This window comes from Parus major, chromosome 2, assembly GCF_001522545.3.
Source record: "Parus major isolate Abel chromosome 2, Parus_major1.1, whole genome shotgun sequence".
NCBI classification, from domain to species: Eukaryota; Metazoa; Chordata; class Aves; order Passeriformes; family Paridae; genus Parus; species Parus major.
This window is the reverse complement of record NC_031769.1, coordinates 124,866,552-124,893,297: the sequence shown is the minus strand read 5'-3', so window position 1 is coordinate 124,893,297 and position 26,746 is coordinate 124,866,552. Positions and strand designations below refer to the sequence as shown.

Sequence of the window (26,746 nt, the reverse complement as noted above, 5' to 3'; positions counted from 1 at the left end):
TAAATAATTTAAAAAGGTGGGGGGGAAATCCTCCTAACAAGTATTTGACCCTATTGCAAATAAATGAGGCCCAGAGCCAAGATCTTCTCAGAGAAGAGTCTAGATCACTAGCTGTTACACAGAATATGGTTGCTCTCTCTTCCTGGAAATAGAAATAAAGCAGATGTATTTATTGAGCGTACCAAAATCCTGTGCTGTAAAACCTTGGCTAATTCTGGTTAATTAGGTACCCACTCACTCTGCATGGACTACAACTGAGTTAAACCTCTGAGAAGGGCAATTTGAATTAAATGGGAAATTTTGCCGCTAAAAGCCTCTGTTTGGCCTGTTATGAATTTGACTCTTAAGTTGTTCCAAAGCAGCTTTACAAAGCCTGTCCCTTAGCACCAGGAAATCCACAGTTAAATAAGCGGTTTTTATTTAAAAAAACACAAATGAAGTATGTGATTTTATAAGCTGCAGCCCAATGAACTAAACCTGCCAATCCAAAGCAACTTTGAAATAATCTTATTCCTTGTTGCCTTATCCTTTATGCTTGTCACTGGCACTCAGAAAACAGGCAGCTATTATTCCCATAAAATGTTTTTTTTTTTTTAGAGATTATCAAGGACTTGAATATGTTTAATCAGCTTGCTTCCACTCCTGCTGATGTGAAGTCTTTTAATTCCTCTCAGATCTTCATTTTTCACATGAGCGACAGATCTAAATGCTAGGAAAATAAACTAAACTTTTTCATACAATCTTTCTTTCTTTATAGAAAATAAATACTTTTGTTATACACTGAAGATGCTGGTTGAGTTATGATAGACCTACTTGCTGATTGTTTTATTTCACTTCTGCTGATTTCTGGACCTTTTCTTCCCTGCACATAGCATTTGTTCAAAAAATGTTGCTTTTAAATTCACAAAGGTGTGCATTTTTTAATTTCAGAGCTGAAGTCTTTTCTGTCTTTCATCCATAGGTTTCTTGGTTTTTTAATTTTTTTCTTGAGATCTTTGTGAGCCTAAAGACATTTTTTTTTATTTTTTTGGATTGCTCAAGAACATCTCTATGAGGCAAGGACAATCAGGCAAGTGGCTAACTATGTCAGAAGTATCACAGGGAGTTTTAGACTGGCTCTCTTATTCCCATTCAATTTCTCCAAATGCAAAGTCAGTCTTTACTCCAGCTATTCAAGAAAACCTGCTCTCTATTACTTTGCAGGCAATACCAATTAAAAGACAATTTGAGACTTCTAGAATATTTTGAAATACTTAACACTTTGCAAAAAGAGGAAATGTCCCCAAAAAATCACTGATTTTAAGGGCTTAAAATTATGTTTCTAAGGCATATACATCACTTCTAGAAAGAACAAACTACTCAAACATTAATCACTCTTCCTCCTACTAGCAGACTCTACCCATGTCTTTATATAATGTTTCCTGTTTCAAACAATGCTGTCTACCCTCCAGTGTTTCCATGAACCATTAAAATTGCCACTGCTGTTTGTATATTGACTAAATTAATTTCATCATGTAAGCATGTTGTAGTTTAGCCCCAGCCAGCAACCAAGCCCTACACAGCCTCTTACTAACTCCCCAACTGGCAGAACTGGGGGGAGATTGGAAGAGTAAAAGCTATAAAACTTGTGGGTTGGGACATTTCATCGGTTTTTTAGGGAAGGCAAAATCCATGCACACAAGAACAGCAAAACAAGGAATTAATTCACTTCCCATTGCCAGGGATGTCCAGGAAAGCAGGGTTCTAATCCTGTGCAACTTGGGTAGATGGATACTGTTCACTCCAAACTTCCGTCCTACTTCTTTCCCCCACTCCATTTACTGAGCAGTATAAAAAGTGTAATATGGCCTGGAATATCCCCCTTTGGTGAGATTGGGTCAGCTGTGTCTTTCCCAGCCCCAGTCTCTTCTCCAGCATGGCAGTATAAACAGCAGGAAAGGCCTAAGCCCTGCTTAGCAACAATAAAAAACATCTCGATGTTATCAACCCTGCTCAGCACAAGTCCAAACGTGGCCCCAGCACCAGCCACTGTGAAGAAAATTAACTACCCCAGCTGAAACTAGCACAGAGCACAAACATCAAGCTACACAAAGTCTTCAAGCAACCAGCCATGTATTCAGCAGAAGAAATATGAAGTATTCCTTTATCTTTGTCTTTTTGTCTACCATGACTAATTCTCTTCTGTGTTTCTGCCATGTATTGGAAAACAGGTCAAGATAGTTCAGGCCAATCAGATTTGCGGGATTATTTTTCATTGCTGAAGGAACAAAAAGAACAACATAAATGTTCTTTAAATCAACTTTGCTTACATTAATCCTGTTAATAAACATCAGAAATGAGTGGAAACATTTACAACTGTATTACATACATAGCAACTCTATAATTAGTACTGCGCTATCATTGTGCAATCATATAGTAGTTTTTAAGTATCAGCGTATTTTAAAATAACATTTTTGCAAAAGTCACTAAGTTAGCAGTAGAAAGAAGTATTTGACCATATATATTTAATTAATATAAAATAGACATTATGCATGGGTGTTCTGATGGAAAGACTGCTTCCACCAAAGAAAAAGAAGATAAATGTGAGTCAATGTTTTATGAATCACCCTGTAAAACAATATATTGTGGATTCAAAATTAAATAAGATTATGTCAGCTGATGATTAATTTGAACTAAAATGTGCTTTTGAACAGACAAAAGAAGAAGCCCAGGAAACTCTTTATTTTTCTATTAGTAACTGCGAGCCATGACAAGTTCTACTTTTACATACATCCAACCAGGGGAAGCATAGATGTGATACTGGTCAGATTGGTAGTGAAGGCAGTGGAGCTGGCTGGGAATTCTAGGAAAGAAATTCTTCCCTTCCTGAAGTATAGCAAAGCAAAAGCACTTTTTCTGTTCTGCACTCAGAGTGCTACTATCCAGCTGCTGACGTTTATTCATATCTTAATATCTAAAAATTTATCTAAGAGAGGTAAACAATAGGTCTAATAAATTGCATCTTGTTCCTTGTTCCTTGGGCTCCTAGGCAGATCACTGGTATGATTTCAGTAGACCTCTAAATTTAATCAGATTTATTTGGAGGGATTCCATTAAGCAGTGTTTTTCCCACAAAATAATACTTCCACAACTGTCGCTTTCCCCTTCAATCTTAAATGAATCAAATTTATCCCAAGACAGTTTTAAACTATATTATCCTTATGGGAAGGCCAAGTACCTAAAATGTGTGGACACCAGTGGGCTGCATTCCTCAGCTCCCACTACTAATGCATTGGGAACTTCATCCACCTACATGCCAGTACAATGAGAATGCAAATAATTCAGAGAAACTCAAACCCTTTATTTTGTTGAGTAAGCATGGATCTGTATGTTTTGAAAATTGCATTCATTGTTGGTGTCTTGGCATGGATTTGCCTTTTTTCTCACTCATGATTTTACCACCTTGACCAAAGTTATGCAAAGCTGTCCTGCAAGCCCACCACCTACCCAATGGATCATTATTTATTCTGGAAACCAACAGTTGTATTCTAATTTTTCCCTTAAATTACTGCCACACTGTTCTTAAGGGAATTTCTTTTGGCCTGGTTTCATAAGTTAGAAGACTACAAGCTAGATTCAAGTGAAGAGCAACGGGTTTGGTTTTTTTTGAAATGTGACTATGCAGATAGACCTTTCAATTTCACACAGAAAGAGAAAACTAAAATTTGACACACAACTAGTAGTGGTGCTAGACCCTGATATCCTAATATGGACACAAATAATCCCTGCTAGAAATTTATGAATCCTCATATGTGAAAATTTGGAATATTCGTGGGATTCCAAGGTTTTCCTTCAGTCTGAATGCAGTCAGCATTTAATGGTCAGTGTGGGTTCAGACATCAGACTGAATACTTTGAGAATATCTATCAAACTTAGAAGTTATTATCCTCTGCACTGGAATGTTTATGTGCAAGCACCATATATTTTTTACTTGGTGATTTTTGCTTCTCACACATGTCACTCCACAGTCTTATTCAGGAGCCTGTTACGCTTAACAGTGTGACTATGCTGGTATTTTGTTACAATGAAGAATGCCCTTCTAACAAAACCCTCTTCCTTGTCCCTTGATTTTCTTTTTTTTACCACCAAAAAGAAACCCCAAACACTTTAGGAACTCATTATTGGATTCCTTTAGAATAAAACCAAACCAGGAGAATAACTCCACAAGTCAAACTACTTTACTCAAGCTGCTGATTGTCACTAATTTCAGTGGATCTCAATACACCTCATTTGAAATTTATCTGCCAGATATGCTGGATATTTATATCTGACAGATAACAATTCAATGCCATGCTTTCAGCACCATTTCACTGCTCTAATTGTTCATATCAGATTGTGTCCCATGTTAGTATAGACACAGTAGAAGTAACTACTATAACAAAGAAAATTCCCAAAATGAGGTGATTACAGAAATGTTGAGATTAGCTTAGCTGTCACTCTTCACTGAGTACTTGGCTTTTTGGATTGTGGAGTCAAGGCAGGGAGAACTGTGATACTACAAACCATGAATTCAAAAGGGAAAATAAACTGCAACAAGTGCTGGAATTTTTAAATCCTTTTAAAGGAATGACTCTCTAAATACGGAGTTTAGCTATCAGAAAAGCAATTTTACACTATCCATCTAAAATATTCAAGGTTTGATTTTCTTTGAACTGTCTCAAAATACAGCACATGCAACAGGCTTCTGATTTATTTGCTGTCATGCTTTGCTGTCAAGCTTTTTCCTCTATCATATTAAGATATTTGTGAAGGCTGAGTCTGTTCCTCCATTATGCAAAGTGTCAGACTGATGAGAGCTATCAAATTATTTTTCAATGTGAAAGTTTGAAAAAAAAGACATGGGACTAATTATAAGAAAGCATTGCTTAAGGCCACTTAAATGTCAAGAGGTCATGCCATTTACTTCAAACTCTTCAGACTTCCCACTTAGATGACTTTCAAAAAACTGATAGTAACAGAAGTTAAGAAATATGCTAGACAAAGTACAACATACATCCTTAATGCTGTATTTCAGTCATAATTTACTCAACAATGAACAGTACTGTTCTGGCAACTGAAGCAACATCTTAGATGCAGTTCAAACACTGAAGTACAGATAATTTTATTAGCATTTCTATTCATAATAAAATTAGCTACTCTTCATGTTGCCTTCTTTATTTAATAAGGGTTCCTGGACAGATGTATCTGTCCTCTACCTTTCTGGATGACTTCTTGTCCCTCATAAATACAGAATTGTCTAAATTGACCATTGTTGAGCTGGCTACTGATGAATCTAGTTAAAAACTATGAGTAAATTACATATTTGAAAATGTGTACTTATCATAAACATGCTGTGAACAGATAGCACTGAAATAGATTTATGCAGGATATTGTTCAAAGGTCATGTCCCAGAAGCTGGGTTTTTTGTACTTATCTACTGAAGAAATAATGTCAGACAGGCTGTGATTTCTTCAAAAGTATTATTATAATTCTTTAAAAATTAATTTTCAAAATTTAAAACCTTTTTTCTAGATACAGAATCAGCGAAAGCACCTGAGCCTTCAAAACCTGGAAATTCAACTGAACCAGCTAAGACAACTCAACAGGAAGAGCATGAACTCAAAGATGGGAAAGAGAATGCTAAGTGAGTAAATTAAAAAAATGTGAAGATTCTACCTGATATCCTGACTTAACATTTCTGTGTGCCATATTTCAGTTCTTTAAAAGTCCCTCCTCTAAGGTTCTAATGAAGTTTATTTCAATTTCAAGGTAGCATATATATGAGGCATTCATTTATTATGTGCTTTTGATTGTTGTGTATATCATCCTAAATTGCTGGAATGAGGAAAAGAATTTGCTCAACTACAGTTATATGCTAACTTTAGCAGTGCTGCTGCTGAATTATGACTATATCTTAGCAAAACAGAAAATCTCAGAATTCTGCCCCAAACCTAGAATGTTTGTCACATCATTCTGACTTGAAACTTTTTACCCTGTACTTTTGTTGTTTTTTTTTTTTGTTATACCATTAAATCAGCATTAGCCTCAACAATAAGAAGATTAGTACTATCTCTGCCTGAGAAAAGACAAATAAATGAAGCAGTAGTATTCCTTCAGGGGAAAATCTAGGGTCAATGAACCTTTGTAAAAAGCTGCAGTGACTGTTTTGTGAAAATAGAAATACATATGAAGCCTAGAAGAAAATAAACTTGGAATAGTCAACAGTAATTTCAGAAGCAGAGATTCATAATTTCATGGAACCATAGAATTCTTTGGGCTGGAAGGGACCTTTAAAGATCATCAAGTCCAACCCCTCTGCAATGAGCAGGGACAGCTATAAGTGGATTGGGTTGCTCAAAGCCCCATCCCAGCTGAACTTGAATATTTCCAGGGATGAGGCATCCAACACCTCTGGTAACAGGTGCCAGCGTTCCACCACTCACATTGTAAAAAATTTTTTCCTTATATTTAATCTAAATCTGCCTTCTCTAAATTTAAAACCATTAAACCTTGCCATGTCACAACCCCTGATAAAATTTTTGCTCACATCTTTCTCACAGGGCCCTTTTAAATACTAAAAGGCTACCAATGAGATCTTCTGAAGCCTTCTCTTCCCCAGGCTGAAGAACCTCAACTCTCTCAGCCTTTTCTCATAGGAGAGGTGCTCCAGACTTCGGATCATGTTTTTGGCTCTCCTTTGGGCCTGCAGATGACACCACCCAGCTTGGTGTCATCTGCAGATTTGCTGAATGTGCACCTGATGCCTCTGTCATGGAGGTTCCATAGTTTCTCTGGGCAATCTGGCCCACCTTTGACCACCTTTATTACAAAAACTAAATGGAATTAAATTTTCCTTTGCTTTAACTTTCTTCTTTTGCCTCTCATCCTCTTGCTCCGTACCTCTGGCGCTCTTTCTAAATCAGAGTGTGTAGTTAGACTTCATTGCTGCAAGAACACACTGTGGATTTGTGTTCAATTTGTCATCCACCAAGACCCTCAGATCCTTTTACACAAAGCTATTATCTAGTCAGTCAGCTCCAAGTCTTTACTCTCACATGGCCTATTTCTATGCATCATGAAGTTTCTGCCTTTTGAGATCACTTTGAGTGGAGAAAAACACGTACACTCAATAAAAAACAGGGTAGAAACTCCTGCTTGTCTTTGCCTTCTATTGTTTTGATTATTCTAATGGAACAATGAAAAAGTCTTTCCCTGACATGGAGTTAATTTATAGAGATGATTACCTGTTTCCTCCCCTTTACTAAGACAAACTTTGTGCCTGGAATTAATCAAGCAAAATGCTAGTGCACATGCCTCGATAAAATAATAGATGCAATTAAAAATAACTCTGACTAGAAAGAATGGAAAACTTATAAATAACTTAGTCACTTCAATGTGAACCACTAGGTCAAAAATTAAAACTTAGATAAGAATCTCCTTTTTTTTTAATCATACAATATGTTATTCAATGCTTACAGTTCCACTGGTAAATCTTGTAACCATGGTTAACATAATTGCTATGTGCTTATGAAACAAAAGGGTATGTTGCTTATTAGTAGAAACAAAATCTGTCTTTTAAAAGGAAATTAAAAATATTTACATTAAACTTTGCTTTCTCAGAGGTGTTCTGACTCAGAAGTATCTATCCAGATATACCTAGCCAGTCTGATTTGAGCAAAAGCTTCTAAAAATACAGTAAATATTTGGTAAATTCTACTGCTAAAACAGCCACTAAATTCTGCAATAGGGTCTGGAAGTCACGGCACTGGTGTCATTGCACTGGCATGAAGCTGAACTAATTAGATTTGTTTGACTGTCAGAGCTGAAGGGAGAATTATTTTTAAATGTACATTTGAGAGAATTTAATTCATTGCTTCTTCAGGTTCATGGCAGTCTAGACACTGCTTCTGATCAAGATTACTGCCTTATTGAGTCTATGTATTCAAATTTGCTAACTAGAATATTTTTAGGGAAGTCAACTGCCTTTATCAGGTTGAGAAAAGCTGAGAATTTGAGTCAAATAGATACATGTGAGCTACAAAAGTAAATGAAACATGCTCAAACCACTGTCTAGCACTGAGGCCAACCAATACAAAATGCCACCTGAAGAGTTTGGTTATTGCTAATTTCTAGTTATTTCCATACCTGGGAGTTATTAGGAAAAGTGCTAGTTATATTAGTCAAAGCCATATCAAGGCCTGTTAGGACAGTCAGGATAGTCAGCTAAGAGTCCCAATGTCCAGGAGTTTTCTCTTCTGTCACTGTTTAATCCATATTTGGATACTGCTCAAACAAAGATCAGTAACAAGTGCTACCCCTTGGGCAACACCATGCTGTGTGGTGCAGCCTACAAACTGGAGGGAATGGATGTCATCCAGAGGGACCTTGACAGGCGTGAGAGGTGGCACAAACCTCATGGAGTTCAGAAGGACCAAGTGCAATGTCCTGCACAGGGGTCACCCTAACCACCAGTATCTATACAGCCTGCATGATGAACAGATTGAGAGCAAACCTGCAGAGAAGGACTTGGAGATATACTGGTGAATGAAAAATTAGCCATGGGATGGCAATATGTGCTCTGAAGTCAAGATCCACCTGTATCCTAGGCTGCATCAAAAAAAGTGTGGCCAGCATGTCGAGGGAGGTGATTCACCCTCATCTACTCCACCCTGCTGAGATTCTACCAGAAGTGCTGCATCCAGCTCTGGAGTCCTCAGTACAAGACATGGACCTGGTCTAGAGAGAGCCACAAAAATAATCAGAGAGGAAAGGCTGAGAGAATTGTGATTGTTCTTGCAATTCTACAAGGACTAATGATTTTAAAGAGGGCAGATTGAGACTAGATATGAGGATGAAATTGTTTTGTGAAGAGAGTGGTGAGACACTGGTTTGTCAGAGAAGCTGTGAGAATTTCCCCATTGTTGGAAGTTGTTCAAGGTCAGATTGGACCTGACACGGCTCTGTGCAACTTGATCTAGTGGGAAATGTGTCTGTCCAAATGGCATAGACTAAATTATCTTTAAAGGTCTCTTGGAAATCAAACAATTCTATGACTCTGTGATATTGTTATGGAAATCAAGATTGGCAAAATAGTGGTAGAATTTTCTTACCTGGAATTTCAGACTTTGGCAAGCAGAGCAAGATCCTAGCAACAGACTCCATCAACAATGCAAAGTGGTGGACCAGGTTTAGTGTCCATCCAGGGAATCCAGTCGGGAGCAAAAAAGACAGGGTCAGTGACAGGGCTGGAAACAAGGCTGCAAGAGAGGTCCAGAGTCTGTCTAGGAGACAGAACCAGAGACAGAACGGGAGGTAGACACACCTGGACATAGCTCAGGCAGTGGCCAAGGCCTGACCTGAAGCGGACAGCAAAGACCCATGGGCATAGAGTGTGGGTGGAAGTTCCACTGGGAGTCCCAGTGCAATTAATTTATGTAGACTATTCTCCTATGCTAATTATCATTCAAGAGTCAAAGTTTAATCAAAAGTCACCTGATTTGCAAGAAATCATACATATGGCCATTAACTCTGAGCAATATACTTAATGAAATAAGGTTAATGAATATATATTTTTTTCACAATCATATATATCCAGAGCTCATCAACTTCCATGGAAACATTAATAGAAAAGTTTTCACCTTATCTGCTGTTACTGTGACATTTAACTTTTTAAAATGCATCTGTGCAGGCCCAGATACATAGAATAAGGAAGAGGGAAAGAAGACAATTTTACTGTTTAGAACAGCACATTTTTTCGTTTCCTGTTAAAGAGCAATTTATTGTTTTGCTTGCTAAGTGAATGAAAATTTCGACAAATACTGCATTTGGGGAACTATAAAAATAATAATAAATAAACTAATATGGGAACTAAAAATTCCCACATAAATTATTTGTCTGCAAAACAAACAAACAAACAAACAAAAATCTGTCTTCCCCTCTCAGCACATCCTTGTTTTTAAAACACTCCAGTACATGGTGATGGACATCAATAAGGAGTAGAGACACACAGCTCTGGTTTCAGCCACTTGAACACTGAAAGAAGAAACCCACAGGAATGGATGATGTACCAAGCACTGAATTATGGCTTAGTGACTGAAACATTTAATATCTGCTTCCTAATGACTTGGATAGAATTGCACACAAATTGGCTCTGTCTGCCAATATATTTTTTCTCCCCTCTATCGATAATGTAATAGAGCGACAGGTAATTTTCATTAATAGCTCTTTGCAGAGCAATAATAACCTCTGGAAGGGTGGGCTAAGACTACCCTGTCTCTTCACAGCAAGAAATAAGGGAGCAGAAGTGCTCATTTGCACTCTAATAGAAGACAGGGAGTCTTATTAACAAGAAACTAGCACAAAGGTTCAAGGTATGAGACAAGTTGCATCAAGTCAGAAGAGACAGAGTATGGAAGAAGGTAAACAAAGCATCTGACAATATAGAACAGAGAAAATGAAGGAGCACAAAGAGCTTTTATGACCTCCTCTCCGTGTCTTTTAAAAGCCTTTAAGCCCTGTTGAATTTGTAAGAGTATTTCATCTTCCCAGATTACCAAAGAGATTACAATGTACTATTTATATTAAGGCACTGAAACCCCAGTCAAAGATCATGAACCCCTCTGTGCAAAATACTGCATAAAATAATAATCCACATTTGAAGACTAAATGTTCAAGACCACACAAAGGAAAAAAATTGCAGTAGGTACCTGGGACTTTCTGTGCTTTTAGATTTTATCTTTTAGATTTCACTGCATTCTCTGTTATGTTTAGAGAAGAACAAAACATTTTATCTGATATGCCCCCTTCAGAATCTAGCAATTACAAATAAAATATAAAAATAAAATATAAAATATGAAATACATTAAATAAATTTAAATGAAATACTAAATTTATAAGAAAAAATAGCATTCCCACACAGAAAGCATACTTGCCTGATTCTGCTTTTTCAAATGCAGAAACACAGCTTTCAACATTTCCAAAGAAAAGTGAACTCCAGTGCTGCAAACTTCCATATGACCATGGCTGGTTCAGGCAAACTGAACTTCATGCTTGTGGTTTGCCTTTCTCATAGCCACATCCTATTACTTAATAGACTCTACCAGTCCTTCTATAAAGATTTTTTTTCCCTCTTTAATTTGGCTAATAGCAAGAAAAGAGAACAAAACAAAGATTAAGATGCAATTTGCTATGTGGTGCATAGCCAGGTTAATAAAGAGAACTCCTGCTGGTAGCATGTTCCTAGTGAGTAATGCACTTCATTTACCTCAATAACCTCGAACAGGAAAATTACTGTGCTTATTAGTGCTTGCCATCCACTGGTTACATCAATTCACCAAGCAGATGCACCTTACAGAAGCTATGTCCTATCACAAGTACAGAATCTCAGCACATCAGTGAAACAGACCCAGTATCAACCCTCTGCAGAGTCTCTAGAAATCCTTGATTGGTGTAGGAACACCAGGGATGTAAGAAAATGATGCTCCTGGCAATAAACTCCAGTCTCTGAAGTCAAGATCCACCTGTATCCTAGACTGCATCAAAAAAAGTGTGGCCAGCATGTCGAGGGAGGTGATTCATGATGAAGTAAAACAAGGCCAATGCTGGGCCTTACGAAAAATCCCAGTTTAAACACAGTCACAAGTGCGTTTTATGGAGAGTTAATACATTTCCTTAGTTGTCTCCAGCTAATCACTGCAGTACTTGAAATTGTAAACAGATATAATGCATCTAGTATATTTATTACACCTGACTGAAAAGACATTAATGTGTTAAAAAGAAAAATACTTTTCTTAGCACTTATATTCCCTCTGCTTAGGCCTTTTTTCTTTTGCAGAGCCTGTCACTTTACTTCTTGGACATCAGTTTCTGAAATTACTACATTGAGAACCTACAAATTAAATAGAAAGGTGATGGTGTGCTGTCTGTACCAAAATGGATTAAACTTGCTGTAATCTTTGCTGAATTGCATTTTCCCAGAGCCTTTAAATTCTATCCGATCTGCAGGATGCAGTTACCCTTGCTATTTAATTTCACTCACTCTGCATGGCAATCAAGTAGGTAGCCTGAAATTAAAAAGTAGAAGATTCAGAAGTTTTCCATTGAAGAATAAATGAAGCGAGGAAAGGATAGGAATGTCATTATACAGACTGAAATGCTGGGGGTTTTTACCCTTGCATTATTTCAAATCATATACTCATAATATTAATATATATTTATTGTTAACCATATCAATGGAAGAAATTGGGATTTTTGGAATATTTAAAAAAGGATGGATATAGTTTGTCTTAATTTTCCGCTGATTGATTTCTTTGATTAAAAGCAATTTCTGTGCATTTTGTGTAAATCTCCCATTCACTTAATAGTTTTCAAAGTAAGAAGAAACCTTTTTGTAAATGGAGAAATTAGAATTTATTCAAAATATTATCCCTGCTATTATATGTTGAGTCATTTTCAGAGAAAAAAGCAAAACAATGAGCATTGTGACAGGAACACAATGTGTATTACTATGTGTAATATAAAACTTTATATTTAAATTGCACTTGTATTTAAATCACATTTTTACCAAATATTTGTAAATATATCAGGGCCTTTCTTGACAAGTCTAAGAGGTATGTAGATCTAAGACATAATGCTTATCATTTAGTAAAGGAAACTGATTATTACTTCCTGACAAGTGTAAGTATTCATGCCTATGTTTAATCTCGTCCAACATATTTTATTAAAACACCCTGTCCCTAGTTATTTACTCTTTTTCCAAATCCTAGCAATTTAGGATGAAAACATCCCATGCTGTACAGCCCAGGAGAGGAAGAGATGAAACAGTGACAGGAGAGATATGAGGGTCAGATGAGAAGTCAAACACATCTGGCAGCCCGGTTTTATTCAGAACCCTGGGTAAATGATACTCAGGAGGAGAAGAGCAGTGTCTGCAGGGAACACACCTCCTTTGGTGCTGCTTTTGGAAAGGAGTGTGCCAGGGTCCTGCAGAAGGGGAAAGGATGGTCATAAATAGCGGGAATTGGAAGTCACCTCAGAGGAATAGGTTCTTTATCTCTGAGTTTCTTTGGGATCCTGGGAAAGGTAATCAGTTTCTACACAGGCTGCTGCATAACAGTTCACCCTAATGAAAGTAGATTTGCAACACAGATGGTCACACCAAGGTAATTTTATATAATTAGCACAGGCAACAATGGCCCATGGCATGAAGTTTTGGAACAAACACTGAAAATTATAGAATTATCTGACATTCCTAGTAATCATACAATTATTATCCTTGCAGCAAATCCTTTCCATTTGGAAAAAAAAAAAAATAGAAAACTGAAATGTGCAAATGGCCAAAAAAGTGAGATAAAAGAGAAGGGACAATTACTTTTACCCCATGTTCAAAATGCATAGGACAAATTGTACCAAAAGAGGAATTGTACCATTGAGGAAGAAGAAATTGCAAAATGAAGCTAGTGAAGCACAGAAATAAATTCTTTGGGAAGATTATGGAATAGCCATGACTAGACATATTTCAGAAAAGGTTAGATAAGAATCTTTCAGGTGTACCTCATTCTGCTTTGAGCTGTGAGGACGGGATATCCCAAACTTTTCTACAGCCTTATGGTTGTATGATTATTTTAGGGACTCTATGAAAACAGATAACAAATGAAGACATCCATTGGAAATTAAGTTTTTCAAATCTGAGACTTTTTTCCAGCCTTTGAAAACATTCACAATGGGAAATTTTATAGAATTTTTATTTTAGTTTTTAATTCCCTGCACATTAAGAAAAACTGAAAGATAGAAAATAGGAAGAAGGGTTTGTGCAGTGCTTATGAACTCTGTACAGCACTGTATCATACTCTGATTAAATTATTTTACATAGCCATAAATTAAAGGCTTATGTAAATAAGGTATGTGTTTGTATTTAAATATTAAAATGTTAAAAATTCCTGATAAGTGGCAGATGCCCAGACAGATTTAATTACTTACAGATAAGAAAGCCCCAATGGCACAATAGCAACAGATAAGGAAATAAATTAGAATTATATCCTTAGACTATTATACTTTTGTTCTAAAGCAATTAGTATTAGAAATTATTCTGTCCTTATTTTTCATGCCATAGTAAATACTGCAATTAAACAACTTGATATTACCACTTACCTTAAGGAAAGGTGACTTTTTCATAGGTAATTGATATTTTCAACATTCATACTACTTTCTTTCTGCTACTTTTACAGTTCCTACTGCAGAATTTTTAATTAAAATAAAATCTTATTCACATTTTAATATGGTACCTCAGTGAGAGTTCCATGTGTTCAGCATTGAGTCAGACTTCTCCTTAGAGAGTACTGTAAAGAAGATTAGAGGATTCACAGATTGTTGTGATTGAATAACTAGGAGGATTGTCAAAGAAGCTGCTGTTAAAAAAATTTGAGTTAAAAAGCAGGAATCTCTGCAGCCTGGATAATTAGATTTCAGTCTGCATTGCATCAAGAAGTTTATTCTGAGTTCAATACCAATGGATAAATCTGAAAGATAGTGCCTTTCTTGAACACTGTTGCTTCCATATCTCTTTTTCTTTATGAATACAACATGAGATTTGGGAAATTATTTATCTATGCATTTTTTTTTTCAAGAACATTTTCTTAGGGCCCAAAAAAGCATGATCTCTGTACAAAGATTCTGAGCTACAGGAGAGTCATGAATTCCAATGGAAAGATTTTTTTATATGTTGCCTTTATGAAGCTCATAAATGCTTATGGCCCATTCTTGCATATACATGCATAAAACCAAAACCAACACTAATATTGTGGTATCACTATGTTTAAATTAATGAAACAGGTAATAAAATATATAGTAAGACAAAGGAAAATCAGTTTAAAATAAAATTGAATGGTGAAGAACAACTTAATCCTAAAATGAAATTAAATAAAAATGCGATTTGTTCTGTTTTATTGCAAAGAAAGGTCAATATAATGCCAGTATTTAAAAAAATGCAGCAAATAGAAAAGGACATAATCTTCTATATCAGTAAAGATGGGTCTTTATCAGACACTTTCCCTTGCTAGGCGTGGTTCAGATTAGCTTTTAGGAAAAAAAGTTATCACTGAAAGAGTGGAAAGGCATTAGAATAAACTGCCCAGGCAAGTATCTCAATGTGGCACTTCGTTTAGGGATAATTATGATGGTGCTGGGTTGGCTGCTGGACTAGATGATCTTGAAGTTCTCTTCCAAATTTGATGATTCTGTGATTAAAGGAAAAGATGATGGGTCGGAGGAAGACACTTTTTTCAAGACTGTTAAGGAAAATTAAAATTTAATTAAGAGCTTTTTGAAAGTCCATGGAATCTAATGTGTGAAGAGCTTGTTCCAAGACTTTAAGATAATATATTTATCTTAGAAACTTCTTAACACTGGAGCTGTTAAGATTTTTGAAAGAAGAGTCAGGTGGTAAATATACAGGTTAAGTCACTTATCCACATTTATATATAAATATTTATATATTTCAAAGTTTTTTGCTAAAAAGGATTTCCTGTCATGTGGCATACATTCTTATGCTTTCTTGGGAATCACAGCCTACAACAGTCTTCATGATCTTAGCTAATATAATCTTGAAGTCTGTCACACTTGTTTCAACTGCCCCCACTCATAGTAAAATCAGCCTAGAGTTCTGGTCATTAAAGGCTTGGAAACTTTCTTCAGACATTTAACTCATGATAATTCACTGTGCCTCTGTTCACATTTATTCTTCTCACAATAATTCTTCTCAGCTCAAATACCTATTTTCCCATGGTTCTCCACCCAAATTAGATCTTATAGACAATGATCTTATTACGTCTAAATTTGTTTATTTGTCCTTTTCAAAGTCATGTTCCCAGCAGTCTTGGCCATCCCAAGAGACTTTCTTGAGTCTCCTGTGGGAATACACCCTTTGAGTTTGGCTGGTCAGAATAATTCTCACATTGGCCTCTATCCCAAAATTAATGCTAATTTCCCTGGCATTCTACAGTTACTTTTACACCAGCATTTTTCATAGCCAGATTGTGTATGGCTCATAAGCAGCTTCCCTTTGACTAAACACTTGGACATTTATCCTTTTGTCACCTGCAACTGATGATCCCAGCATTTACAAAAGAAATTCTTACAATACAGTTCTAAGTAGGTGCCTGCAGTATGGGACATTAGATTTGTCCTCATTTCTATTACTTGGACTAAATAATTACAATTTTCCTGCATAGAAATCATTCCTACTTTTTAATCTTCCAAATTCAAGGTCCTATTAAACCTCATTAGTACACTACTACATTTTGTACCAAAATCATGAAGAAGAACATTAAAGCTCACTCATAAAACCCTGTCGGCACCCTGTGTGGATAAAGGAGAAGAATAGTCCCTCTTCACAATCAATTCAGAGCAGAAACTTATCTCAGTCATTCTGAACCTCTCCTCAGGGAAGCCTTTTTTTTGGACTATAAAGACAGTATAATAAAAATAGTGAGTTATCTTTTTGGAATACCTCTCTTGCTGTACCAAGCAAGTGACTAACATGTTTGATTACTTCTCTTACAAGTTTTCCTAGTAATTTAGGATGACTGATCTTAGGCTTGGAACTCAGGGCTTCTTTGGCATTACTTACACTGGGATTGTCAGCAAAAATTGAGGATGTGTTTTTGAATCAATACATTTCATGATGCCTTGAATTATATTTTTCTGTCTCTCCAAAATCTTTCTCATCTGTGCCATCATGTTTTGTGTATTATCATATCCATCTGAAAATTTATTATCCGAATTAGAGGGCCTCCATAATTTATTCAGAAAAGACAATTTATTTTTTCAAGACACAGATTGCAAATGCAATCATAAATCACAACATCAGAGCTCAATAAAAACATTGAAAGTTCTATTGCAAGACCAAGGACTCTATTTCCATGTAATCAGAAAAAAGTTCCTTAATTGCTGCAAAAAAATATTGGGTTATAACTGAAATGAGAAAAATGACTTATGGATATTTTCCAGGAAGCATACATTTATGATATACATGTTTTCAGGGGTCATTTGGTAGATAAAACTGAATTGAACCCAGGAATTTGGTATTTGTGGCCAGAAAAGGAGAGGAATTAAAAACCCAGCTTGTAATTTAGTAAAGGGCAGACCTTCTGAAATAACTATTGCATTTCTTATCAGTGTTTGTTTGAACTCTTAACACAGAAAACTTCCAAGCCACATTACTTAACAGCTGTTGCATACATTGGTATTCTAATGTACTAAATACTGTACTAAAGTACAGTATTTCCATAGCCTATTTCAAGGTTATATTCTTTTACTATGCTATAGGTGTCTAAATATCTTGTGGCTTGGGGAGAATAAAGGCACTGCAATTTTATCACTAAACAAACAATATAAATCTAAAAGTTACAAAAATAAAATCTAAAAATGAAAAATATCAGAAAACTACATTGTTATACTTCTCATGTTACATATATTGCTATCATTAAACAAAATATGTCTAAGGTAGTAACAAGACTGTGTGTGCATAGTACATGAGTTGCCATCCTGATTTTCATTCCTTACTTGCACAGGGAGTAGGCATTTCCACTCTGTAAAGGACTACATGGAGAGTAAGTAATATAGACCTGGACCTATTGTAACATACTGCACAAAAGTCAAAGATAAATTGCTTAAAGAAAAAACATCCTTCAAGAATAACAGCTTAGAATAAAATCCAAGCAGCACATGAAGCGAGAGAAACAGTCAAGTTTAATTAAAAGTGATTTAGTGAAGTTTAAATGGGCTTCATTAGCCCAGTCAATTTAAAGTGCACCCCCCCCTACAAAGTACATATACAATAAACATCCTCAAATTAGCTGTGTTCAACATGAGGCTTCTTCCATCTGTATTAGCCAAAGAAAATTTAAAGTAAGCATTTCATTACAAGAAAATAATGGAGTAGGAGTTAATGCAAGCCAAATGAGAAGTAGGGCAAGGAAAATCAATTTCTCATCAACTGCGGGGCAAATAACTTTAAACTAAGTCACACAGATTCCAATCAGTACCAAACGGAAACATGGTTCCTCTTGCTACATTGCACCAAATCCATGATAGAGGAGATTTTAACTTTTGTTCGAAAATCTGAAATAAGAGGAAAATCTTAAGCTTATTTAAATTTGTAGCTTATTCCTAGAAAGAAGATAGAAGGGGCCTTTGGCACGACACGTGTAAGTGGCACCTAACTATAAGATAGCTAATGACCTGAGCAAAAATACAGCAACCTCAAAGACTAAGAACTATTTTAAATTCTTTGCACAGAAGAAAAAAAACTAATTGTGAAATGTTAGCTCAAAACAAGAAAGGATGTCATTACATTGCAGATAGCCTGAGCAAAGGGACAACGTGACACAAAAGGAACTGTGATAAGATTACAAAATGCATCAGAACTGTTTTGATTAATCTCCTGTCTGAGGAGTTTTAAGAAATAGACAGTATACAAGACTTCAATTAGAGGAATGACAAGCATATACTTCCAAGCTTTTGCTTCTGTTGTTACTTCTAGCAGCATATCTCCACTTTATCCAATGGTTTAGTTGCTGAAGGATTTTTACATGCTTAAATTATACTTCCTTGGGGACTGTGATTTGTGTTGAGTCTCCAGAACACTGCTTCTCAAAAAGCTACACACATCCCACTCTGACACTTTCCTTTTTTAGCTACAGCTCCTTCTGTTAGAAATTTCAAAATAGGTTTAGGTCTTGAGCAGACATGGTGTTTATTCAAAGATCACTTTGCAGTGGTGTTTTCTTCCCTATTTCTTCTATGCCATTTCTTCTCTACCCAAGGTACTGTTATACCACTTTCCCCCCTACTCACATTTGGGAAGATTTTCTCACAAATTGGACATTTCAAGCATACGTCACTTTTGGTCTGCTGCTATTCTTGCTGAAGCCACATTGCTGTGGTACTTGGGACAGAATTGAAAGACTGCTGAGAAGGAAAGAACAATTTCCTGCTGTAGCCCCTATATATATTCCTATCCTGTATGCCCCTATTGGGCATAGCTTTCAGGATTTCAGTACAGGGGTGGTAATTGTGACCTGGCTGGGAGGAGACCTTGAGCTGCCCCGTGCCAGTCACAGCCATTTCCAGCCATCTCTGACATCCCTGTGTCACATCAGCTGAGAAGGGTGGAGTCAAGGATACAGAAAAAAAAAAATCCCATGTCCAGGTCTCTACATAGAGGAAGTCCATATGTGTGGCCCAGCTGCCAGCTGAGTTGCATCCAAAAACAACCCCAGTCTGCAAAATCAGACAGTAGCAAGTAATCAAGGATGAAATTTCAAGTAAGAATAAGCACAGAAGAGTTGATCAAGAATCACTTTCACCTAGATTTTCTATTTGACTGTCAGCATGCATAAAACCTAATGAAAGCATTAGTTACAGTGCTGAGTATGAGTTTGCAGGTGTTTGAAAATCAATAGTTCTCAGGTTTGAACAAATGCTGTGGGTGCTGGAATATCAGCTTAGTGTTACTATGAGCAAACTCTTAGCAGAAAAAGAAGAAACCTCAGCAAGAAGGGTTTTGCTTCCACTGAAAACAGATGCATTTTTTTCTACCTCATGTTACCCATAATAAACCATAAAAAACACAGATTAAATCAATTTTCCAAACATTAGGAAGTGTAAAGCAAGCATAAGTCCCTCCTCTTCTACCTGCATTTCCTGTCATCATTAGGATATTTCCATGTAACAATGAGCACATTTTTATGCACAGATGTGAAGAGGATGCCTTGTAACTTAGTGAAGACATCAGGTAAGCTCTGGGCCTTGCACAGCCACAGTGGGACTGGGTGAAAAGCAGCAGTGCAATAGGCTAAACAGGGTACCCTGACCTTCTCTACTTGAAATAACACACAGACTGCTGCTGACATGAGCAGCAGGCAAGAGCAGGTAACAAGCCTTTTTTCTCCTTTTGTTTTAATTAGCACACAGAAGCCAGCACCTCCAGGTTTCCAAACAAATGAGTATGCTGATGCCCAGCTTCAAGAGATTGTCAAAAAATTGCGTGAAAGGGCAAATGTGTATAAGGAAAAGCTGAATGACCCAGTGATATCTTCACCTGAAGCAAGTCCTCCAGTTTGTAAGTCCAGTTTGTATTCCTAAGTAAGCCTCTAGAAATAACTGTGCATTTGTTCAGCTTAAAACTGAAAATAATTTTGTGGTAACAATGCGTTAATTATTTTTTTTTAAATGTTTTTTATCCACTGGAAAGCATCCCTTTGGGCCCTATGAAGTCAAGTTGTTCCTATTTCTCTACAGTAAGCCAGAGTCCTTAGGTACAACCTCCCTTTGAATGATATCACTGAAGAATTTGGGGGAAAACCTTATAAAGGCAGTATCTAGAATCATTTGTGTCAAGAAGTTTTCTGGATTTTGAAATAGCTCCCAGAGATGTTTACTCATGGAGATGAATCGGAAACATATGAAGAAACATATATATATCTTATGAGTGGATGTTAGTCACTTTGATAAGGGATCTTGTGTGTAAATAAAGTAAATAAAATTTTAGCCTTGACAGAAATCTGGACATACTGAAGACTTTAAGTCCATGCTTTAGGTAGAGCTAACTCATCTGACATAAATGAATCATTTACTTTTGACAAAATATTAAACATAAATCAATTTTTCTCCTCTTCAGAGGAAAGCTTGACTTTCCTTTTCGCTTCCACAAAGATTTGAGTGTGGTGGTTTTATGTTCTGGCGTTTTTTAGAAGCTGTTCATTGAGTGTGTGTTTTTTAAAAAGCTCTAAAAATGGTGCCTGAAGGAAAATAAAATACACCAACTGATAATTTATTTTTTTTTTAAATTGTTTCTTTGCTGATCTACCTCATTTCCAGGGAAATTCAGTAATATAGATATTGCACTCTGTAACATAACTGCCCTTTTTATGAAAGCAGTTGCACATGTTTATACCAGTGGTGGTTTTACTCTTCAAGTGTTTTTCTATGTATTTAATATAGTGAATTTAGCCACTGTCCAGTGTTTTTAGAAGATATTTTAATGTTATGAGGCTTTTGTTCATGTTAAAACAGAATGTATTAATTGAGCCATTATTAAAATACCAATATTTTTGGTATTTTTGTCTAGCACCAAAGAAGGCTCCACCCCCACCAAAAGAAGAAAAAAAAGATGAAAAAAAAGAAGAAAAGAAAGAGGAGGCAGAAGCAAAGCCAGAGGAGGATCATTACTGTGATATGCTGTGCTGTAAATTCAAAAAACCTCCAATGAAAAAATACATGGAGTACATGAAGCTACCAGAAACCATTGACTCATACACAGGTACATTTAAAGCTGTGTAATAGAATGGGGTAAGGTCATATTGAAGTGACCTGGTATTGCATGGCACCTGTGTGCTACCATAAGATACATATTCCAGTTTGCAGCTCCCAGGGACACAAAGGTCCTGTCCTAAACAACATTTATTCCAAACAGGGATCATCAAACATGAGTTGCAAAGATGGTATTCACAAAGGTGTACTGACCAGGATTAGAACCCAAGTCTTCTATTTCTTGATGTGGAATTTGTACCATCCATTAGGGGCAAACAGTTCTTTTGTCAGTTATAATACAGATGAGCACCATGCAAAGTGATCACATAAGTTTCTTCAGATGCACTGAATTCTATACGCTCTCATTTTTGCATGTTCCTTCTGTGACTTCTGTTTCCAAGCTATGTCACTTTAGCAGCATTCCAGCTGCAAAAGGGAGAATGGGAGGTTGGTCCCAATCCTGGGAGACCCATTCTTCCCAGAGACTGCAGCAGAATGAATGTGTCTGTACAAATGACAATAGGCTCCAGGTTCACGCCTCGACACTCAATGCTTTTATCTTTCAGATCGCCGTTACGTGGCGTGGCTCATGCTTGTGACAATTGCCTATAACTGGAACTGCTGGTTCATTCCCCTGCGCTATGTGTTCCCATACCAAACCCCCAGTAACACAATATACTGGCTTGTCATTGATGTAATGTGTGACATCTGCTACCTGTGCGACTTAATCATTTTCCAGCCCCGAGTGCGGTTTATCAGAGGGGGAGATATAATAGTAAGTATTGGAAGTGGGACTTCCATGGGCAGTAGTTGTGTGTTAGAGTATAGAAATTCATCCAATCTGACAATTCTTTTTTATCCCTATGTCAAATCTATGTAACTTTTTTTATTTATTAAAGGATACATATATTTTTCATCACTGACCTTCCATTCTACACTGACATTCCATTATCCCCTGTAGGAAGAAACATATCCATTACCTGAATTTTTAAAAATCAAAAAAAAATATTTGAAAGTAACAGATGAGAGCAGCTGAAACAGGCATGCAGCTCTAAAATTCCTCACGGGAATCAGTGATCATAAGTAGTCATATAAATATATATGTCTGTTTGTATGTTTGTGTAAAATTTTCACCTATTTGCCTTGTACCAGAATCACAACTGAAGATAGGGCATATTCTTCTAGGATTGGACAAGATATGTGTGCTTTGTAACAGATTGTGAGATGGTGGGGTTTAAAATCCCTGTAATTTTAGGGTATTTAGGGTATTTAGGAAATAATTCATTTGAGATAATCTCTTTTGGGGAAATAAGTATGTTAAATTTTTATTGCTACAATTTTTGTGTTATCTTTTTATAGAAAAATGTAAAATAAAGTTTTAAACAAAAATCTGAAAGCTTGCCCTTATCCTACCAAAGGGTATCTAGAACATTAACTTTTCTTTAAGTCTTTCCTGCTTTTGATTCTTTGACATCTTATAGAAAAAAGATAATAATTCAGAAAAAAAAAAATTGATATCTTCAGCATGACATTACTGTGCCCAACAGACAGAAAATTAAAAATTATATATCTTCAAATCTAATTTTGAACTAGCTTTAGTTCAGTGCTTTAACAAAAAAAATTATACATTATACATACATGATATTACTGATACCTTTACAGACCAAGCTGTGCAAATATCATTTCAATAGGTATTAAATGCAGTGCAGTGGAATGTATTTTTCCACACCAAGACATTCAGTAACTGGATCTTGCCTAAATCCCACAAAACTCAATTTTTATGAACAAAGTTAAAACTCTAACACACATAGCTCAGCTTGTATTTCCCTTGAAGCTGTTTCTACAATTCACAGATTTTAGTGCACAGAAACCATTTCCTGCCTGATCTCCTGCATTTAGCTTAATGTTTAAACTGATAATAGTGAAAGTTGGAATGGAAATATGATTAAGAACTTAAAGCTATTTTTAAAGTTTTCCTGATATAAATACAGAAAGTATAATAATAGATGAATTTCTTTATATACTCGTGATTACCCTTTCTTATTATATTAGCATCAGTTTCCGTGAAGAACAATTTAAAAATAAAAAGCTAATCATTACTAATGAATGCAGTGTTGATTATTGTAATGCTAGTAATGCTAGCATGTTAATGTTAGCATTCAAAGAGCTAATTTTGTACAGCACCATTAAAAACACTCTGAATTTTTTATTGGAATCACTGCAGATAAATGCATTTTTTGCCATGAAATTGAAGGGGAGTTGGGTTGAGCATGAAGTAGTACAGATGTCTTGAGAGGGAAGTTTTGTGGAAAAAATGTAATGTGCTTTTCTAAACCAACATCCAGATTGGAAAAAATCAGACAAACCCCGACTCTCATTTTTTTCAAGTAGTTCTAATAAAATCTGATCTAATGTAAGCTAGACTAATACTGTTTCTCAGAAATATCTACAGATATTTCTCCATTCATGCTTTTAGGCCATCATTAATTTGTCATTGCCCCTACTATACTGTGGAGTAGCAGAGGCTCATCCTTGACATTCTGATCTTGACTATGTCTTTTTCTCCTTTCGCTATCACTTTAGTCAGACAGAGCAGAAACGGAAAAATTCTACCGGAGCACTGTGAAGTTTAGGGTAAGTAAATCCTGTGTTACTGATATCAATATGAAGTTCTGGCTCTACTATTTCACAGGACTTTTTTTCAATCACTGAAAATCACTGTTGGTTTAAGAATATCACCAGAAAGCATTGGATCAATGGCATATCAGTGCTCACCAGCTGAAGACTGCCATCTTCATAAACAGTCTTTAAATGCAATTCTAAATATTATTTTGGAATTATAATAAATTAATAAAATAGAATTTGATTAGTTTTTGTGAAGTCATCCCAGCACACACTAAAGACAATAGCCCCATTTGCTAGAGATTCATTAAAAAATGTTAAAACTCCTGAAGAGAGATGATAACTCTATTCTGTAAACTCTTTTGAAGTACCTCATTCTACTGAACAGTTCATCACTCACAGGAGCAGTCAAAAATTCAGAGATGCTCATGGCACTTCATAAAAACAAAGATGTGTTTGATTTAGGAAAATTGTTAATGTTGCTCCTAAATGTTTGGATTATTTTGCCAGTGGAAGATAGGTAGTTTTTTAAATTCCTGATGAACGTAGAGCTCTGTGACACTAGGCACACATCTCAATTATTGCCCTCTCCACTTCTGCACCTGCCTTCTTCAGAGTTAATTTTTTCTCAGTGACTGTGGTATCATTACTTAAATATTTGATATTAAGCTATGCAAAAGTGCAGGATATACACCATAGAGTCAAATGAGTTCGACGGAGTGAAACCTAAAGCAAGAGACTGAAATGGATTGGTATGGTTTTATTTTAAGTTCACACTCGCTGTATGTTTAGGGCTCTTGATTTCTGGAGAAACTAAGGGGAGTTGAGGGTCTAACCACATGCAAGATATAGATATAATGTGGGAATTTGTCATATGACTAATTACTAATTAGCAGTTACTGATATTAATGCACTTTAGACTAAATTTTCCCTCTTAGACATGTGTCTGAGAGCAGGAGAGAGAGAGACCATAAGAGGCTGTTTGTCTCAATCAATTTTTTGGTTTGCTTTGCACACTGTTCAGGTATTAATTGCTCCTTACTTGCATAGAATAAAAGGTCAGTGCTGCAGGCTGGTTGCTGCCAACACAATTTTCACCCCTCATTGCAAAGAGATTTCAGATTACAGAGAGATGAAGCCCAGAGTTCCACATCCCTCTATTACTCCCAAGCAAAAACAGCAACAAAGTAAGGCATCCCAGGATCTTTAAAAAGGAAAAGATAAATGTTCCCCAGCTTTCCTACTTTATCTTAGGAAAGAATAAAGCATGCAGATAAGAGTAATCACTTAGCTGATGGACTGCAGGGAGATGTTGGAAACCTTAGTGTAACGGGAGGAAGCAGTATACAAATATAATGGAAGAAAAGAATCTATTAAAAAAAAATTAAAAACCCAACCCAGCCAAACAAAGAAACAAAAAAACCAGCCAAATTTATCGTCCTATGATGAATCTGATGTTTGGAACACATACCTTCTGCAGGTTGCAAGCAAGAAATCTAACTCACTGTGGTCCCTCAAATTGCTTTAGGTAGCCTTGTTCTAAAAGCTGAATGGCTTTTAAGAAGTGCTTGTGTAGTGGCCTCCCCACCTCCACTCACCAGCCACATGCCAAACATTTTAGTCTGGTCAGAGCTACAACTGAAAAAACAGAATGTAATATCAAATTATAATCAAATTATAATTATAAAAATAATAATCAAATATATAAGATACTGTTAATAATCCACACAAAACAGATTAAAATCTCAGGCACAGGGGACTCAAAAGCAGGGCAGAGCCAAGCTCTTGGTGTTTTCAAGGAGATAATCTTATATGCCAGTACTTAGGAAGCTACATGCTTAGCATGCTGACTCTTCAAATATTATTGCAGTCATGAATCAGTCTAAGCAGGTTTTTGACAGCAAATAAATACATTATGATTACTGTGAAGTTTAAATTGACCTCTCTGCTCTTCAACAGCTTGATGTGTTATCAGTGATTCCATTTGACATTTTATACTTCTTCTTTGGATTTAATCCAGCACTTCGAGCAAACAGGATGCTAAAGGTAAGATCTGTGTTAGTGATGGATGGCTCACCATGCCTAGATGTTTTTGCAATGCAACACATTGTTTTCTAATATTTATGAATATGAAATTTAGAAACTGTAAATACCTTCAGACTGAGGTACAAAATAACTAAATAAAGAAACAAAAAAATACCAGTCATAGTCTAGCAAAATTAAGCCCTAATTTTCTTATTTTTTTTCTGACTTTGTTATTTCCTAATTTCAATAAGTAATTTTTGACTAAAGCTAGGTTTTTCACATTATTTAAATTAGGTTAATCTCAAATTACCTGCTTATTTTTCAAAGATTAAAAAAATACAAATTAATGCCAAAGTACTTTCCCCTTCTATTGTTTATGTCAGGTGTTTAAAAGCAAAGGAGGTAATTTAAAGGACAAAAATTATACACAGAATACCTATAAAGCACGAAGTTACTTTTGTTGTTGAGTCCAAAGACACTTAGAGTTGTGTAATGAAAGGTCTGAGAAGGAATTAGAACACAGCAGAACCTAGCAGGCCACTCCTGGTTAAATACATTTCTCTGCACACAATCAACATTGACAAAGAATTGATTTTCATTTAAAGCTGGAGGGGAACACAAGAACTCTAACAATACAATGAAGATGCTCTTCACTTTGATATTCAATAAAACTTCAAAATTCCTTCAATAAGAACCAAAATAATATGAAAGAATGAAAAGTTAAATAGTACTTTGCATTAGAAAACAGCTGTGTACTGAACAAAAACAAATT

The 26,746-nt window shown here is 36.0% G+C and overlaps 1 protein-coding gene across 1 annotated transcript in view; it reads left to right on the top strand.

The window, feature by feature from the left end:
* Positions 1–26,746, top strand: part of CNGB3 (cyclic nucleotide gated channel subunit beta 3) — a 58,586-nt gene that overhangs the window by 5,703 nt on the left and 26,137 nt on the right. Inside the window, exons 3-7 of the mRNA XM_033519461.1 lie at positions 5,551–5,662; positions 19,983–20,137; positions 21,894–22,102; positions 23,911–23,961; positions 25,909–25,995. Of these exons, the coding sequence (XP_033375352.1) occupies positions 5,551–5,662; positions 19,983–20,137; positions 21,894–22,102; positions 23,911–23,961; positions 25,909–25,995 (614 nt within the window). The remainder of the gene's footprint in view (positions 1–5,550; positions 5,663–19,982; positions 20,138–21,893; positions 22,103–23,910; positions 23,962–25,908; positions 25,996–26,746) is intronic.